Genomic DNA, 20,202 nt, shown 5'->3' with positions numbered 1-20,202 from the left:
AATCTATTCTGTGCATGTTAATAATGAGGTATACGTATTTCCGATGTTAAACTGTAAACTTTAGCTGTCTCACGCGCACGCACAAATACACACGCATGGACTCACATCACTAAGACAGGCTATAAGACAGGAGTGCTGGAGAGAGCAGATCGGTAGCCAACATTATGTATGAGCATATGCAATTAAGTAAATAAAAGGCAAAGATGTGGTACGTACAGCTGTTGCCAAATGCCGCTTAGGAAGATGAACAACAATAAATGAGTTCTCAATCAAGAGTGTTCTGGAAAAGAAACTGTACAATTCAAACTGACCTACTCAGAATGGTATTGTGTTCTAGCTCCCAAATTGCTTTGGCCTTTAAATCCATTTAGATTATGTATTTCTTTGAAGTGTATTTCACTGAAGTGAGATTACACTTCAGTTCACCAGGAGGACATTCTCATATGTTGTTGTTCTGCAGCAAGCACACATGTAAAAAAATATCACATTATTTGAAGAGACAACTCCCTACAAAATGGATTTCTGTGTAAAATCTTCTCATGGATACAGCATAAAGAGCAGTGGTGTAAAGTAACTAAGTACAGTAAAGTATTGGATTCTACGGGCAAACAAAAAACTTTTCACTTTAATTCATGATCTACTATGACTTCAATTCAGCCACCTAAGGATTACTTTGTCAATATCCTTTAGGATGTTGTGGTCTTCAAACCATTTGCACCCTCCTCTGATATTTTAAAGGAATTGCACCCAAATGAAACTTGATCCCTGAAACCATTGGCAATATGAGATGAAAACATCAGCCTTTTCTGCTCCCTGTTAAATTATGACATATGCTGTGGTTTATTTAAAGGCTCATTGAAATGTTAAAATGATAATATGAGAGCAACCCAAGAAACTAATCCTTTTAATCAGTGGATTTGCAATGGTATCTTTTGGTTGGTTGTCACAACCAACAGGCAGATGCAGCAAAGCTCAAACACAGGTCAAGTATAGATTCAAATATCTGCACATTGCATGAAAGATGCATCTAGTTAATGCTACACAAAACTCATCCAAAGCTACAATGGATTGTTTGTCCTGTTTGGTAAAAGTAAAAAAAAAAGAAAAAAAGAATTCAAATGATAATTCTCTTAGTATTGTTTTCTTCCTACCATAATGAACTACTGGACATTGTAACAAGATAGTTAACATAACGGCTGAACAACAAAGAGGCTTTCTTATTTGTATCTAAGAAACTATATGGATTAATATAAACTTTAAAATGTATTTTCAACAATTTTTATTGTCTATTTCTGCTAATGCCAGCAGAAGCCTGAGATATGGAAAAGGGCCCCAGAACGATGAGGTAAAGACGGAAATCCAAAGACAGTATAGGATAATTCAACCTCTCTTTAAAAAAACAAAACAAACAACTAGAAATATATTTCTTCAAAACATTTTTTTTTCTGAAGACTCATCTTCTTGTGCATTTTCCAGCTATGCTTGGATAATAGATGTATTCAGTTCTATTCATGCTATAGAAATAATGAAATAAAACGATGCTGTACGATGCTGTACAGGCACTAGGTTAAAGTTTTAAATTAGATCATTATAAGACAGACAAAGAAAAATGGCAAAACAAAAGCAGCCTAAAAGCATGGTAGGTCAGTGTGACCCAGACATCATTGCTTGCAGAAAGAAACGCATTTCGTTCATGTAATTGGAAGAGTGCAGGAGGGGTGGATAAAGAAAAAAGAAAATGATGACCTCCTCTTAGTTTGCTCGCATTTGTATTCATTTAAAAATAAAAGTTGCATTAGCTCAGAACAAGAGGAATTCTCCATGGTGAAATTGTACTTCAAATGAGAAACAAGTGGGTAATCTGATTGTGAACAGATAACATTCAACTATAATATTTGAGCCATGCCAACAGGAGCCTTCTGCAGGAGAACAGGACTGTGCCATAACTGTTTGAAATATAATTCTGAAGGTGATCTTCCAATGCCAGGCATAGCCGTTATTCTGTCTAAACAAAGACTAAAAAATTAGGGCAGACTGCCCTATACTTCTTTAAAAACATTGCCAAAAAACGAACAACAAACCATTTCAGGTGGGTTTGATTGTTAGTGTTTTGAGTTGCATAATTCATTAAATAAACAAATTATTGTTTGGCAGTGAATGTGTGTCCATTCAGTTCAAGGCAATTGTGTAATGGATAGAGATGTGCTGAGCACATTAAATGTATATTGTGAATAAGCGTCAATAAGCAATTTCCATGAGAGCTAATGAATGCAACTACTAGTTATACATCTAGTATGAGGTTAAGCCATTATATAATAATAAATAATCATCTTCTGAAATATTGACAACTGTGAAAAGGGGAAGGCGTGGCTGGTGTGTGTATTGGAGGAGACATGTGGTGGTCAACACACCCTCCTCCGAGACCAACAAGGTTGACAGTGACAGGAACTATAATGCATTGGCAATGACTAAATTGGGGAGAATGAAAATAACAGTTTTTGATGCTCAATAAATAAAATAAAAATATTGACATCTCAAAACCTTTAGTGCCTTCACACACCATCTCCTTCTGATTCTCCCAAGGCACTTTTAGTATCTTGATGAACTTAAAGTCTGTTTAAGTGAAACACTGTATTATGTACCGCTAGCCTAGGCCAACGATTGTCTAAATGAAACTGCACAATGTCTCCGCAGTATTCATCCATGATGCCACTGAATCCTCTTTAGAGGCCAGAAGTGCTGGTCCATTTCAGAGTCAAGAGAACAGTAAAAGGAGAAGCCGGAAATGTATCATGATACGCATCCTCGCTGGATGGACTGTGGAACACAGAACCAATTAAGCAGATGTCAATGTCAATATGCCTCCACAGAGTCCACACTGTGCTCTGCTAGTACATGCTCTCTATGCGATGTGACCAGTCCTGGTCCTGACTGTTGTTTACACACTCCTGGGACAGAAAACGGTTCCAGTTAACCCTGTGAACTGTCAGTCTCTACCCAAACCGCAGAGGGGCCATCCTTCACGGAAGTGTTGATGAGATTAGGACCCAGGTTTGGTAGCAGGGAAACAATGCGAGGAGCGTCAGGAGTGTGCAGTATGACACTATGACCAGGAGGGGGCGTCAGTGATATCACTGAAGTGAGGTTACACTTCAGTTCACCAGGAGGACATCCTCATATGTTGTTGTTCTGCAGCAAGCACACAGCAAGCACACATGTCATGGGTTATTATGTATATATAATAATAATAACAAGACATGTACAAAACAAAAATCACATTATTTGAAGAGACAACTCCCTACAAAATGGATTTCTGTGTAACATCTACTCATGGATACAGCATAAAGAGCAGTGGTGTAAAGTAACTAAGTACAGGTACTCAAGTACAGGCCATTTGAAAATAGCCGATTTACAAGCTCACAATGCGTTGCGATGCGATGCATTGTGAGCTTGTAGATCTGCTATTTTCAAAAGATTTTTATACATTTGAAAACTTGTGAAATGGGACATTCTGCATAATGAGTACTTTTACTTTAGGTACTTCAAGTACATTTTGATGCCAATACTTTTGACATTTTGAGTAGTGCATTTTGAATTCCGGACTTTTACTTGTAACAGAGTATTTCTATATTGCAGTATTGATACTTTTACTTAAGTAAAACATTTTTAGTACTTTTCCCACCACTGATAAAGAGATATAATAGAAGTCTTTCATTTGTCTTGTTGACCCCTGTGCCCTCCACATACCTGTCACAGCAGCAGAAGAAGGAGCAGGGCGAGGTCTCCAGACCCTTGAACTTCCCAGAGCTCGGCGTGTCTGTGCACTCAGCTATGAAGGCATGCAGGTCCGTTATATGGATTGGCTCTTGAATTTGGTGCTGGTGGAGTCGTAGAGGAAACATTCAGTCATGTTTTTAAGTAAATACATATGTACCATATGTTATTTGGTACAAATTAAACAGAAACTATGAGCCATCAGCTGGGTGAAACTGAAACTGAATTTCACCTGTGGTACTAACACAGGTCTCCCTTTCCTCTCCCCTTACATCGTCTCAGTATAAGAATTAATACAATTTTAAAATCGGATAATTTCTTGCAAGAAAACAAACCTAGACTAATCAATGGTTATTAATCTGAATGAATAAACCACTCCGCCTACCTTGAAAAAAGACACACACAAAAAGATAATATAGAGGAAGCACACCTTGATACTCTCATAGGCCCCAGTGATGAGAGCGATGAAGAGTGACAACACCATGTAGATGAAGAGGGAGATGAAGGTGTAGAGGTAAATCTGGCTGAACACCCACACTAGAAGGTTGCTGTCCTGCATCCCCGAGAAGGTCACGAACATGTCGTCTCCGTTGATGAGGGAGAACAGGCACTCTGACACCATGGACAGAGAGCGGAACTGCAACACAATCAAAACGTTTATAAAATAAATGTAAGCCGTTGTTCCAGTGGTTGAAATGTGATCCTTAACCACCTTATCCCTATGTACTTAGCTGACCAGGGTCCCCCAGGGCTCTGTAGCAAGGCTTCCCAAATGTTTCAGGCCGCGACCCCCCAAAATATTCATATTTGAACTGGGGGCCCCACCCTGACAAGCACTTTGTGGGAGTTACATTTAGTTTGACTCGGTTCCACAGATAAATATTGTGAAAATAGCCGAACTACAAGCTCACACCGCACTGCGAGGTAGGGGTGTGCCGATATATCGTCCCGCGATATATCACGATACGTTTTCGTGACGATATGTATCGTTTTGGGGGAAAAAAATATCGTTTTGATTTTATTTTATTTTTTACAATAATAATAATCAGGCATGCAAACAGCCCCGAGGTGAAAAGGGTGACAACATGTTTTTTTTTTTTCGGGTCAGGTGTCATTGCCCTATTTGGATTCAAAACGGCTATTGTAGCTGAAGTTTGCATGTCTGAATAATGCAAAAACAGAATTATTTGTTTGCATTTGCTTTTTTTCTCACCCATATATTTTCATAATAAAAAAGTGCGTATCGTATCGAAATCGTATCGAAGTTGTGAGCCCAATATCGTATCGTTTCGTGAAATTAGTGTCAGCAAACCCCTACTGCGAGGTGTTGTGATCTTGTAGATCGGCTATTTTTTACAATGTTTGCCTATTTCTTACGTAATATTTGACAATTTGGCCAATTTGGTATTTAAATGTCCTTAAAGGGATACTTCACTTTCACATAAAATAAACATTAAAAAAAAATATTTAAAAAAAATGAAAGAAGTTATGGCAAAATAAAGGCCCCCTCACACATTAGTAGGACACTCTAATGCGTGAGGGGGCCATGAATTTTCCATTACTTTTTTCATTTATTTTTAATATATTTTTTAAATGTTTATTTTATGTGAAAGTGAAGTATCCCTTTAAATTGTCACTTTAGAAATGTGCAGATACCCTGTATACGCTTAAACTGTATGTTGGTTTGTTTACCGTTGAGTGAAAAAACTATGTTTAAGCTAATCATTTGGGGACCCCCAAAATAATCTGGACCCCCAGTTTGGGAACCAGTGCTCTATACAATGTCCGCTCCTTTTTTCCCTCAACACTAAATTCCTTTGCCAAAAATAGCAAGCTTGGGTGAACTTGTAGATCTGCTATTTTCACTGAATGTTCACCCCAGAATAGGGTTGATGTGGTTAATTGCAGGTCCGATGGGGTCCTTACTAATGTAGTATGCATTAGGTTCAGTGGATTTTGAGAAACAGGATTATACAAGCTACACAAAAACATTTTATGAAAAATATTTGAATAGGACAATTTGCTATTATAATTCAGGGTTAGTTAGTCTATCATTGGCTTCCAGCAAGTACCACTCCATCACATACAAGCTTCACCACTTAAGCCCTATATACTTATTTGTAAAATAAATATAAAAAATAGCCAATCTACAAGCTCACAACGCTTCACATTATGAACTTGTAGATACAGTATGCTATTTTCATATTCTTTATGTTTTACATTATAAATTGATAAATTATAATAATAATTTATAAATGATTATTATTAGTATTTTTATGTTTGCCAAAACCTGGGGCGCCAGGGTTAAGAGAGGTATTGTTGTCAAACCTTCTCATGGTATGGTCCCAGAACGATCCAACCACAGAAGCAGTAACCCAGATAGATGACTGCAACACAGCAGCAGAACCGGATCACATTGGGGAATGCGGCTCGCAGCGTCACTATCAGGATCTATGGGCAGAACAATGTCTTAGACAGCAATTACGAATCATGCAAGTGTGCGTTTGTTTTAGAGTAAAGTTGACGGCGAAAGAGAGACTCGCCGTTGTGAGTCTTCAATCACACAAGCATTTCTGCACGTCTGTAACTTACGTTGTACTTTTGGAAGAAGGTGAGGTAGCGAATGACTCCAACCCACACCAATAGCGTGGAGGTTCCCAACAGGATACCGCACAAATCATAGGCAGACATAGTCTATCAGGAGAGAAGCAAGATAGTCGCCGTAAGCCAAGTTTGACAGAGAAGTAATATGCACAATCATAGTTCTGGTATTGAAAAGCTCAAGAATGGCTTAATTAGTACATCAAGGCAATATACTTAAGTTGTGGCCCCACTCTTCACAATATGGATGGAGAGAATGTGTAACACATGTTGTTGACGTTCAAAAACAATAATGTAAAAGGTCAGTACCACATAATGCCCACTAGAGGGCGCAAAGAGGACAAACCTTGGATTCAATGCCTATTTTGATCACACTGCCAATGATAGTGAGGATATCGCTGACGGTGAGCAGGATATACCAGCCGTTGATGAACTCCCAACGATCACTTGCCGACACCTTACGATTGAGACTATCTTTGAAAAACTCAACAAATTCCTGAAACAGATATGAGAGTAAGAAAGAGTGGAGAATGAAAGAGAGAGAGAGATGAATAGGGGAGGGAAACAACAAAGAAGTTTGGTAATCATCAAATTAGAAAAATCCCATCCCATGTAGGATTGTAAAACTAAAAACTAAAAAAAGGTTTCATGATATTTGGGACGCTTTTATAACACAATCTAACCCTTCATGGCATGTGGACCATTGACATTCAACTCCATCATCAACTTATCTTCTCCCCCTAACCTAGCCTGATATCAGACTGAAGAATGAATGCTACAGTCCGACACGGACCCCAAGGGGGAGGGGATTTGATTTTCCCTAACCAATCACTAGAGATCAGATCAACGTACCCGGTCCTCTCGATGAACTGTATAGTTTGGGCCATTCGTCAATCAATTAAAAATCCCATAGCCTGTGGGGAGTGGGAACAGTTGGCTGAATGTGTTGCACTGACTGATTATTTTGGGGGGTCATGTCCTGAAAAGGTTGAGAACCACCATCTTGTCTCATGTCCCCATCAATCAATCAATCAATCAATCATCCATCCTGTCTCTATGTCCCAGCCTATTCTTTGGTGTGAGCACATCTCGAGTCAGTAGTGTCATATGTATACAGTATTGTATGTCAAAACTGCTCAATAAAAATATGTGAAAAGTGATCCCATCCTTACATTTTGTAGCATGATGCCTCGCAGTATGGAGCGTCCACAAAGCAGCAACGACAGCAAACACACCAAAGCCACCGCCACATCAAACGCCAAACGTGTGTAGTTCTCCGCTGAGAGTTGAAACAAATAGAAGAAACTAAAGCATGTTTACATCAAATTACAACCTAATTCCTGCATATGTTTCATGTCATCTATATAGACTTTAATGTATATATACTGTGTGTGTTTTATATATATATATATATATATATATAGTAAAGGATGGAAAAAATACAGTACAAGACTATATAATAAACAATGAAAAATATCGGCTATGGACAGCCATTATATACTACTGAGTACTGACATCTGTTTTCAAGTCATTATTCAATACATTCACCCATCCATACTTTCCCACTCTTACTGTCTTACCATGTCCAGAGACGTTGGGATATTTACATTCCTTTATAGAGGCCTGGTTTTTCAGAGTGATCTTAACTTTACCACTGTGAGCTTTGTTGTCCAGGACTATCTGTAAGACAGCAGAGTGCCAGCAGAGATAACGTTAACACAGTGTTTCCCAAACATAATGACCAGTTTTTATGGTTCAGTAAATGTTTTTTTTTTTTTTACCTTCCTACAATTTCTTTGTTTTCTTTACTTTTCCCCCCCCAAAAAGATATCAAACACTTAGATTTCCCCAAAATAAATGGATGCCGCGGCGGTAAGTGATTAGAGGATAAATCCAATGACTATTAGTTGAGAATTTCTTTACTCAAGGACAGCCCTACATATTATGTACCGCCAGGACACGTTGCTATTGCACCACAGTAATTCAAATTCCATACCGTCATAGTCCTACTTGTGTGTGTGTTACGTGTGTGTGTGTGTGTGTGTGTGTGTGTGTGTGTGTGTGTGTGTGTGTGTGTGTGTGTGTGTGTGTGTGTGTGTGTGTGTGTGTGTGTGTGTGTGTGTGTGTGTGTGTGTGTGTGTGTGTGTGTGTGTGCGCGCAATGTGGGTGCTTGCATGTTGCTCTCACCGTAATGTAGAATGTATAACAGTCAGGGATCTCATTGTTGATGATGGTCTGAATATTAATGGCCTTCAGCTGGAACTGTATGGTAACATTAATGAGTCTAACGAATAAGGACGAGGAGGGATGGAGGAGAGAGACAAAGTGACACAAACAGACAGGAGGATCTCAGTAAGGGTGAACACCATTTTACACTCATGTAACCTACAGCAGGTTCATTTCTTACCTGTTCTCCACAAGGCAATTGGACCACATAACTGATAATTTATGACTGTTGCACCAATCTTTTTTGTTGTTGTTTTTTCCAACGTTGTAGATTAGCTACAAAATGTAGGTGACTTGTATGCATGCTTTTGCATGCATGGGTGTGCGTATGCGTGTGTGTGGGCCAAAGAGATAAGTACCTCATTGAATGAAAGCAGATACTACACAAAGATAATCTCTCCAATGGGGGTGTAGCAAGGAAAGGCTAGAACCAAGTGACAAATGAAAGCTTACTTGTGGAACTTGAGGGTGAAGTTCCTGTAGTCATCAGTGACAGTGGGAGGCGGCGGCATATCTATGGGCGGCGGGACAGACTGAGGGTTCACTCCAACACAGTCTGGAAAAAACACACAGAGAAACAGAGAGAGACACAGAGAGACAGAGAGACAGAGAGAGATTGTAGCCACTGTTACATGATGTAGATAATCAAAGTAAAAGCATTTATTTCAATCTATAGTCATTATAGTACAAATTAACATAATTACAAAAAGCCTATGAGATAACCGTAGAGAGATCAGGAGGATGTAGATTTGTGGTTATTTCCACTGTTTTGTTTTCACTTTCATTTGATGAAATTTCACACAAAAGGAGGAAGTGGGGTACTCTAAGGTTATGAAACATCATTAACAGTTATGAAACAATGGTAATTTCTATAAATATAGGCAAACAAAGGCTACTGGAAATCTAACTTCACCTTGATGAAAGTATTAAGAATACTGCACAAAGAAAAAAGAAAGAACTGAAATTGAAAGAACTGAGACCATGGACAAATTCTGTAAATGGGAATATTATCAATTATAAAATGAAGACGTGCCCACATTCGGCATTGTTAGTCAGCATAAACCTGGAGGGAGAGTGACATGGGGAGGGAAGTTACAGTATAGAGGGAGAGAGAGTTAGAGAGAGGGAGAGCTCGGTCAGTGAGAGAAGCAGAGAGAGAGAGGGAGGGAGGGAAGAGAGAGCCTATATCACCCACGAAATAACCTGGCCAATGCTGGTTACCGAAACCTGAACATGCTGATCAACGCGTCGAGTCGAGACAGGTTATCAGTTAAATGACCCCATCAAGGCAGGGCAAGCTGATAACGCGGCATGAAGTGCAGCGTTTTTTGCTTGTACAACACTATAATATATATATGTACATAATATAACAGACTGCTTCACTCATAGCAGAAACATGGTTCCTATATTAGTACTGCACAGCTATGAGAAACACCTAAAACCTATTGTTTTTCCATTTTCCTAAGAGCTCTTGTACCTGTGATGACCTGAGGGTCTATGTTGAAGGTATCATTGGCTGGGTCAATGCTTCCCTTCTTGTAGTACTGCTGGCACAGAGAGAGGGCGCTGCCTTTCACACCCACATCGTAGACATATGCGTAGCGCCCCACCGTGGTCTCTGGTAAGGTCAGATACTGGGGAGAAGACAGGAAGAACAACAACTAAAACAACAATGCTCCATTCCCTGCGATAGTCGATAACTGATAGGATGTCAAGCACTTGGATTTTTCAATTGTTATTTTGATTGGATCATTTTACAGTTCTTAAGCTGAGATGAAAGCTACCCTTCTGAATGGACTAAAATCATATTGTGCTTGCTTGTGTTTTCATATCTGATGGCACTTTGTTCTTTAACAACTATTCATTATTTACATTTTGTCCCTGAATTATAAATGGCCAATTCCTCCCAAGTTGACTGCAAACTCCACTCACTGTTGGCCTGGGGAAGGAGCAGACTCACGTGTTCCTCCTCCGACAGGACACCAAAATGACTACAAAAACGAAAGTATGACCCGGTCTCGTGACCTAAACTGAAAACGGAATCCTGATTTATACCCACCAGACGGTGTTGTAGATCTGCTATTTTTGATGCGTGACACTATTGTGCGACAACATATACATTAACCTGAACCTGGGTGGGGGCAGGCAATAGCATCGTTGGGATGCTATCGAAAAACTCAAGGTCAATGTAAAGAAAAAAAAGGAACAGAGAGACAGAAATTGATTGCATTTATATAGCGCCTTTATCCAAAGCACTTTAAAATGTATTTCACATTCACCCATTCATTCACATACACCGACAGCAGAGGAAACCATGCAAAGCACCAACCTGCTCATCAGGAGCAGTTAGGGGCTCAGTGTCTTGCTCAAGAACCCTTCGACACGCAGCCAGGAGGAGCAGGGGATCAAACCGGGAACCTTCCGATTCCAAGGCGACCACTCACTCTACCTCTTGAGCCACTGCCGCCCAGTTTGAGCCACTGCCGCCCTGGTGATAAGGTTTGATACACTGGATTCTTTGTGGATGTTGGTGCAGGCAGGGTTTGCACGCCAATGTGAGGTTCATTTTGTTAGTGCTAACCTTGTCCACAGCATAGAAGATGTGATCGTAGACGTCACTCTGAGTGTACACAGCGAAGGAGTCATCAGAGGCCTCGTCATAGTCCTTGAGGAACAGGTGTTTGAAGGTCATGGTGTTCTCCTCCTTGAACGTCACCACCATTTGGTTACTCAGACCAAACAGCACTAACTGGAGGGAGGAAAGATGTTTCGACAGTGATGGGAGAGAGGAGGGGATAAGACAGAGATTGAGAGAGGGGTTGATGAGGAAGACAGAGAAGAATGAGACAGGAGCTTGGTGAGTTGAGAGGGAGAGGAGCAAGTGTGAGAGATTATGTCAAGAGAGAAAAGCGATATGGCAGAGAGCATAAGAGAGAAAAAAAGACTAACAATGATTGACCATCGTCCCAAATGTTATCAAAACTAGCTAGTTGAGCTGCAGGAAGTGTGAGTGCGAAACTATTGAAATGAGGCTGTCTGGTTGTCTGCCTTTCTCTGTCTGTATGCTGTCTGTACGTACGTATGTGTTTATGTAATTCGGTCCCCAAACAAACACAGCCACAACGCTCAACTATGCACACCTCTAGGATGTCTCGTTTAAGAAGTGTTCTGATAGTATTGAGGGATTTCATTATCCTGTCATGGTCCAGTGATTACATTGCAAGCCTTTGCTGTATTTTTATTCTACCAGTGTTTGCATTCCCCAGTGAAAGTCAACTAAAAGGGGACATTGTAAAATGGAGCCATTAGAGGCAATGAATCAACAGCCCAAAACTGTAAAAGTATTATCGTCTTTACGCTTCCTGCTGAAATTTGTATTGACAACTCAACAGACAATCAGTGTATGCCAGGTGGAAGTTATTAGCTCCCTCACTTTTGACCTGAGAACCAAAGACCTTGTACCAGAAATTCTGAGAAAAATGTTAAAGCCAAACAGAAAGTAAAAAGCCTTGGGCAGTATGTTGCAAAAACTCTAGCAAGCCTGAGGCTTTGTGTTAAAGAGCTCTTTCTAATAGCAGCTCGTCTCTTTGTTGTTTACTCTCCTCTGTACATTGTGTGTACTTCATGTTTGCACTGTACACTTCTGACTCCATTCATTTATTGTATACCAGCATGTTGGGCCTCTGCAAGGTTTTGTGTTGCTGTACAACATTCAGTAATATGAACATCAGAAATAAAATCAATACATTGAAGACATACACAAAGAATGCCTGATGAACTAACTTCATTGAATTGACAATTTTATGGTGGTGAAACAATGTTGATCAGACTTTTGGGGCTCAAGGCACCATATACATAAATTCTTTCATCCACGGCACCCCTATTTCTCACTCTAGACTAACACCTTATATTTATTGCATATTTTACTACTTGACATTTAACATAATGGTATGATAGGCCTGACTATAAGTATTTGTATCATTATAATGATTATTTATAATGATACATTATATCATGTATCATATCAAATGAACGTACACAGTTGAACTCTCTTTTTCTTATTTTTTTATTTTAAATCTCTCAAAATATTCAATACCTTTGGACTTGTATCCTGGATGGCTAATTTGCTTGGTACCATTGCTGCATTCGACAACTTCTCCCTACAGATCAGGTACACAGGTGTGGGGCCAGTAGAAGCGCCATTCTAAATACTAGTTATACTCGTTATAAAGCCTCACTTTTGGCCGTTTTGCTGCTCCTGACTCAGCATTCTCCAATGTCAGTTGCTGCTGAATGGTTATTATTATTATATGGTTAATGGTTTTTTCTCGCAAGAAAACTATCCTTATTTCCCTTTCTTTCATCTAGCCTCTCCAACATCTGCTGACAGGTAATGTTAGGAAGAGCACATTTTGTCAGTCTACGTAGGGAGAGGGAGGGGGTGTGGATATGCGTCCATTGTTCCCCTGAGATATGTTGTGAGGAAAACTTGAAAATAATTTCCATTTCGGTTAGACTTTATTGAAAATAACTTTGTATAGACACAAAAAAATATTTTATAAGTGATATTGGTAAATTCCATGTACCATCAAATCATTCCACTGCAACCCTGGACTGGTGTCACAGGCAGTCGGGAACCCACTTTGAGAAACCCTGAGTTAGTGTTCAGAGAACCCAACGTGAATCCCCCCGTACCCTCTCCTCCCCTAACCCCCCTCCCTATCCTTTTTCCCTCTTGTATTAATCCTCCCCTTTTTTTCCTTCCTCTTTCTTCCATTTTCTTTCTCACACTTCTTTTTCTTCTCTCCTTTTGTTCAGTTACATTTTAGTTATACTAACTTAGAATCAGTTTTACAATTTTTCTCAACGGTGTGGACAATCCGCCCCAATTTCGCATTTTATACACACTTCTGCCTGTGAGTACCTCCATGTATAATATAATTGAAATCTGCATCTACTCAAATACTACTTACTACAATGTTGTTGCTGTTGTCGCCGTTTCTTGTGTTTTTCTATTTTTGTTTTGTTTTCTTGCATACAGAGACAATGTGGGCAGGGGGTACTATTGTAGACGAACACACGCTTAATAATAATAAATACATTAAAAACGTGTACAGTACCTGCACAGTGACAATAATGATCTTGAGCAGCTGCAGACCCAACTTGAAGGGTTTGCGACCCTTGGCGTAGTACTTGTCACAGGGGCTCATGAAGAAGTATTTCAGTTTCCTCCGAAGAGCCTCCTCGTCTCGATCGGCCCCCAACCAATGACCTGCAGTGGTTGTGGGAAAGCTATGGTTGGTGATATGGTTGGTGCCATGGTGGTTGACTTCGCAGGCGCTGTCGTCGCTGGAGCCACGGTGAGCCTCAGGCGAAGACTGTTTATCGCTTTCTAAATGAGAAGAAAAAGAGATGGTTGAGAACGAAGCATTTCCTGCATAATTTTCACATTTTGGTCACCCCATCACCGTTTGTGACCACCGAAACGGTGGTTTGGATACCAGGCGCTCATAGTCCGGTGATTTCGGTTAGTAAAAACAGAGAGATGTGTTGAGGTGAGCGGTGAATCGCTTATCACCGCGTCTCAGTGACGTCATATTGTAGTGATGAGAGGGTGATCACCGAAAATGGTAGCATGCGCCCCCCTTAAGGATGGCCTTATTTGGTCGTTATAGTCCGTCCATCAATTTAGCCCCAAACAACATATCTTGAAGACTACTTGCTTAATTGTCATGGAATTTGCTGCGCAACTACATGCTCCACGTAGCATACTGATGTAGGTGGCCCAGGCCAAAGTATTCTTTACCACACTCACTGGTTCTCAAACCTTTTCATGTCGAGGACCCCCAAATTGACACATATAAGCCCGCAGACCCCCATTTGAAAAGATATGCCAGAGACCCCCATAAGAGACGTTTTTTTAAGGTTACAGCAGTGACCCCTGGAGGTCCCCGGACCCCACTTTGAGAACCACTGCTTTACCATACATTCTTCTATCCAAGTACATGATGCTCAACTTAAGTCATCTGTTAGGACGGTCAATTTCTGCCAGTACAAGTGTGTCTTCATGGAATATGTGATCACAATGGGAATTTGTCATACGGTCTACAAATTGAGGAAGGTCAATACGATGAAAAAACAACCAATTTCCTTGGAAATTATCTCAGCTCCACAACATAAACATCAAAATAGTAAGAAAAAAAGCATGTCATTTTAAATCGCCAGCCTGAGAAACTACTGCACAATTTGACTCATACTGCATTCATCATAATGAACTGGTCTGGCCGTGTCATCAATCATCCATTAGCGCTCCAACTCTGACAGTCATAATTTTAAACCAATGTTGCAGGGTTTCTTTTTTTAAGTTCTAAAACAATCTCACTCAGAACTACCAGGGCTGTAGTTAGCTTGGACACTATTAAAAAAGGAAAGAGGCCTTTCACCAACACACATGCATGATTGTGAAGGAAAGTCTGTCCTCAAGTTTTTGCCGGCTTTACATCAATCTGACACCTTTGCACATTGTCTCCATACCGTCAGTATGTTCTTAGTCTCTTTCCCCCTCTGGGAGTAAGTGACAACCTTTGTTCCTGTTCTTCAAGCTGTCTCTTCCTATCCACACTCATCAAGTCAGCATATGTTCATAGCCAACCCAGGTGCGAAAACAGCCGCTGGATAATTGAAGAATTCATGTTTCATGTTCAGTACAGCATAGTTATCATATACTTCTGGCTTACAGTCAAGGGGTCAGGCTTAGTTTTAAAGTTATAGTTTTAAATTATGAATGCACAGGGCATATATTTATAGTCTGATATTATTATTTACATTTTCATCATGTTCTCCCCAATTCATTATTTGCCCCAATTCATTATTCATTATATTGTGCATGTGTGTGTACTGTGGTCCCTGTCGCTGTCAACCCCAACTGTTAGTCTGGGGAGGGTGTAGAGACCCATGTGCCTCCAATACACATGGAGTCGCCAGCTGCTCACTGACAGTGAGGAGTTTCACCAGGAGAGCAAGATGCGTGGAGAGGTTTAACCTATCCTCCGCCGTTCCCCTCCCCACTGAACCAGTATTCCTACCCATGAACACCCATAAACCGGGCCTCTGTGGTTACGGGCAAGAGCTTTACCTGAACGCCACCCGGATGCCTGAAGATTATGATTTATTTTAAAACATCACTGAACTAAAAAATGTTAAGTAGACTCACTCTTCAGATATAACAATATATGGCCTTTAAGAACATTCTGAAATGTGTTTTTTACTTTCACACAAATACTGTGTAGTGACTAGTGACTGTGCCACTGTAAATAGACCTACACTAAATTGGTCTGATTCCGCTATGGGTGACTGTTGTGCTGCTATGTCAGCCACCATTGGTAAATGAATACGGACACCAGTGTAGAAGATTGTCAAATTCCTTGGATGGTTAGGGTAGCTAAAGCTGGCAATTCTCAGAAGTCTGGCCTGACCAGGTTTGTCAAGGCTAGTGTAAGTAAAAACAGAAGGAGGTCAAAGTGGACCCATGACATTCTCTGAAGAACTTAATTTCCCCCAAAAATGGGTGAAACAGTTTCGATCTTGTGATACTACTTTCTGCTGAGGTAATTACACATGGGTTAGGCTGGGTGACACAGACTGCCAAGTTCCAACTCTAAGCAGGGTTGTGTAAATGTAGGCTAGACACTGTAAGCAACAAGCAGGGTGGTGTTCAAATGTTGGATGGATTAGACACTAAGCAGGGTGGTGTTCAATTAAAGTAGTATTAGACACTGATGACAGTGGATGCATCATGCACCAATAAGCGGAATTAGCTTACCACTAACACACTGACCCCACCTTTTCAAGTATCACTTCTTTACTTGCTAAAAACAAACCCTAATCTTGTGATAAGAATAACGATTAAGGAAAGGAGGAAAAAAAAAAACAGTATAAAGAAAGCCAGCTATGGGAGAAACAGAGATAGATGCTATTTTTGTGACAAAGCCAGGGGGCACAGGCACACAGAGAGTTTATTATGTATGGTCCAAAACAACATTGTTCAATGTGTCATAGTACTACTGACAGTAACTCAACACGTCTCAAAATAATTCTCCATTTAGACGTTATTCCAAAATATTTATTCCATTAGCATGCTACTCTAGACAAGCCTTATAGAAGCAAGGACTTGTGTATGTAAACTTAATTTCTCATGATCACTAGGTGCCTCACTCTGAACACAAAATTTAGACTGTTCCAGAGAAAAACAAATAAAAACAAATATGGTGTTTATATTGTCTGTATTTATTGCTATGTAGTTCACTAAGGGTCAACTCATTTAAGAATAAATCAGTAGCTAGTCAGCACGTGAGCCAGGAAGGATAACATGTTGAGTCAGGATTGTACCAATCTTCACAGACTACAGTCAGCGATAGGACAAATTGTGATGCGACTCAGGGGCAATAAAGTGCAGACAGTTGTAGAATGTGGGTCAGCAGCAGAAGTAAGCAAGTTGAATGACAACAATTTTCAGAGATTAGGCTAATTCTACCACAAGACAACTGCCCGATTTCCCTCTGTACAGAGTGAACATTTCAGTGAGAAAGTGGTTATTTTGCTTAGATTGTTACAGGGTTGTAATAATCGCTTATATACGATAAGTAGTATGTAGGATTATTGGTTTGTGTGTAATTTTCTAACATGGTAATAGCGTCTTTATCATGAACCCTATTTGTACCAGACCACAGACATTTATTCAACTGTCAAAATTTGAAAAATGTATCATCAAATTATCAAATCTTGAATAATTGGTTTAACTGTATTTTTAAACAATTATTTGCAGTGAAAGTTACTGAACACGTTGATTGTAGGCCTATATAACTTGAGGAAAGAGGAATATGCATTAACCCCAAAACTTCATGAGATTGATTGCAGTAGAAATCAAACCCATAATCACAAGGATCACTTCCTATTGAGCAGCACAGCTGCTGAGAACTGACCTTAATAACATCATAGTAAGAAGAAGCCTCTATGGCATAGAGTCTATGGTAATATGCCCACATTCAGGTAAGCTCTAGTCTACTAGAGACAAGGCAGAAGAGATGTTCATGCTTTGACAGGGGTTACATGTCTGTCTGTCTGTCTGTCTGTCTGTCTGTCTGTCTGTGTCTCTCTCTCTCTTGAATAACTCAGCCACTTAACATTTTGTGTCACCATGACACGGTAAGCTTCGCAAATAAGTTAAGAGATCTTTGATCAGAGATGCTCGTCGATGGTCACGGCTGACAGTGATTGGCCAAACTAAAAGGGTTGCGTGCAACTTGCAGTGCCAACAGCGCTGATATAAGCAGATAGTCAATCAAGCTGAATAAATCTGTGGAAATATCTGGCCCTTCTGGTTCAGGGTTGTCCCTGTAGCGCCAACGGTGACAGCAGACTTAGCTCCCCATGTGTCATTCAAAGTCATTCATACTAGCGTGACAGTAAGTCCATCAACAGGTCCCTATCACTGACTGGATCTCTGCTGTGACTGCCAGTCTACAGCACTAGCCTAGGCCACCCACGGACAAACTGCCAATCCAAGTTAGGATAACATTTAAACAAACGTAAAGGATGCTGGGTTGGTATCCAAATTCTCTAGCTCACTGTACTGTACATGTGAAGGCCAGGGTAATTACTGTAACAACTTATGAACTGCTTAAACCTGTTAGTAGAGTACTGTATGGTAACAGATATGGTGCAACTGTATTTACATACTAGTCCATACATCAAAAAAATAACAATATCAGATTTAGTTTTCATATAGAGCTAGAGTGGTGAAAGACTTCATAATTATTTGGAAATTACTTGAAAGGGTGACTGTACAGGTAGCAGATTAGAACTGTACAGTGATGACGCCATGAGTGGAGGAAGTTACCAGGTGTACATACTGTACTGACAGTACAATATTGGGCTATAAATCTATATTGTAAATGTCTAGCATTCAAAGCCAGCTACATCTGCAATGCTCTGGAAGCCTCGCTACTGCTCTTATCTGCCCTGTGCAACTTCAAACAAAGCCTAAAAGCCAAACAGAAATGTCATTTGTATTCATATGTTCCAGTGTTTAATGAAAAGCACAATTAAATAGCAATTATTTGCAGGACAATTCATTGTCATGTAAAATGTCATAATCTTGACAGCCCTAGTCAGAAGTGCTTCCATTAAACTGGAATAGAATATTCAGTGTATGTTTTACCAAGTATATTTTACCTTTCATCCTATAAGATTGAATAAACCATAAAAGATAGGCTACACGCAAATTAAGTTATTCATTTATATTGTGTATTAATATGGTTTCCTGTATCTCAGTTTGCAAAACTGAGATGATAGATGATGTAGTATTAGCCCTGAAACATGACTGCTTGTGACAGACGCACATCATGTGAACCATGGCTAATGTAATATTAGATGTTTTTTGGTATAGTAGTGCTGTCTTTTGATTTTCCTTTTTTTTTAATAATGACTGCACTGTTTTATAGACACAAGACAGACCAACACTGTTGTGTATTACATAAGCCAAGAAAAAGAGAGCACGTGGCTGGAAAACAATGAATATCCCTCAAGGGAAGGATGGTAGTAGGACCATGGATGTTCTCACATGGGAAATCCTGAGATTTGCTCATGTGAGAGAGCTTGTAAAACAGGGCCAAGTATCATGTAAGTATCAAAAATACAAATACTCAAGTAAATGTACTTCGTTACTGTCCACCACTTGTGTGTGTGTGTGTGTGTGTGTGTGTGTGTGTGTGTGTGTGTGTGTGTGTGTGTGTGTGTGTGTGTGTGTGTGTGTGTGTGTGTGTGTGTGTGTGAGACAGGGGGGGGGGGTAGTCTGATTCTTGGTTGGCATCTAAAACAATAGCCTCTTTCAGTTTAACTCAGGACAGCCATGTTACTTTAGCCATGGACAATAACACACAAGAAAGTTCCAAATGTCATCGTTAGTCCAATGTTTCGGAGTAAACACAGGAGTTACTGAGTCATTACTAAGGATCAACACATAAGGTAGTGTGTCATAGTCAATGAACTTAGAATTCCCCAAAAACATTGCCAGTAATGCTGGTGTTGTTGCAGTGTTTCCAACACCACTGGTTGATGCAATGCCTATTCTTTAGGCACACATAAATTAACTAAACAAGATAAGGCTAGAAAAGCAGCATTGCACAATACAACAATACACATACCTCCTTAAACTAAGGCATATGGCAAAGAAAGGGGGAGAAAAAGCCCATATAAAATATCACCATACCTGGGACATCGCGGTTTTCGGTCGCAGCCATGAAGTTGAACTCTTAAAATAATATATGAGCAGAATAACATTAAAACAGCTGATACAGTGTGTAAACAAAGTAGTTTCCGTGAAGACAGGCAGCTATCGGTAACCATACATAACGAGGAGCTCAAGTTGCCGACTAGTGTTGAAGGTCTCTTCCTTCCTTACTGGTCACGTGACGCTGTACCATGTGACACTTACAGCAACAACATCCCCTCCCCTCCTCTATCCCCTCCCTGCTCCAGCCTGCCTCCAGCAACATGACAGTATTTTCTTGTTTATTGATTCATACTAGGTACAAAATAATG

General features: G+C 40.0%; 1 protein-coding gene across 1 annotated transcript; it reads right to left on the bottom strand.

Moving 5' to 3' along the window:
* Positions 1 to 888: 888 nt before the first annotated feature.
* On the bottom strand, positions 889 to 20,048 carry mcoln1a (mucolipin TRP cation channel 1a). The gene is made up of 14 exons (XM_080450052.1): positions 19,871 to 20,048; positions 13,722 to 13,993; positions 11,183 to 11,350; positions 10,079 to 10,235; positions 9,055 to 9,157; positions 8,563 to 8,659; positions 7,956 to 8,055; positions 7,548 to 7,654; positions 6,722 to 6,871; positions 6,367 to 6,468; positions 6,103 to 6,225; positions 4,205 to 4,411; positions 3,748 to 3,878; positions 889 to 3,189 (listed from the first exon to the last, which is right to left on the bottom strand). The coding sequence occupies exons 1-14, from the start codon at positions 19,899 to 19,901 to the stop codon at positions 3,153 to 3,155; spliced, it is 1,785 nt and encodes a 594-aa protein (XP_080306178.1). The 5' UTR covers positions 19,902 to 20,048; the 3' UTR covers positions 889 to 3,152.
* Between the last annotated feature and the right edge of the window lie 154 nt (positions 20,049 to 20,202).

The sequence above is a fragment of the Gymnoscopelus braueri genome (assembly GCF_963280865.1).
Source record: "Gymnoscopelus braueri genome assembly, chromosome: 2".
In the NCBI taxonomy this organism is placed as follows: Eukaryota; Metazoa; Chordata; class Actinopteri; order Myctophiformes; family Myctophidae; genus Gymnoscopelus; species Gymnoscopelus braueri.
Note: the sequence above shows the minus strand (reverse complement) of the source record. Positions and strands in the feature narration are given on the sequence as shown.

Bases quoted from the DNA above. Each gene is read 5' to 3' on its own strand.
- mcoln1a (XM_080450052.1), bottom strand. From the start codon at position 19,901: ATGGCTGCGACCGAAAACCGCGATGTCCCAG. The intron at 11,351-13,721 runs GTACTGTACACG...TCCTCCCTCCAG, and splicing joins TCATTATTGTCACTGTGCAG to TTAGTGCTGTTTGGTCTGAG. The intron at 6,226-6,366 runs GTAAGTTACAGA...TTCTGCCCATAG, and splicing joins CCTTCTTCCAAAAGTACAAC to ATCCTGATAGTGACGCTGCG.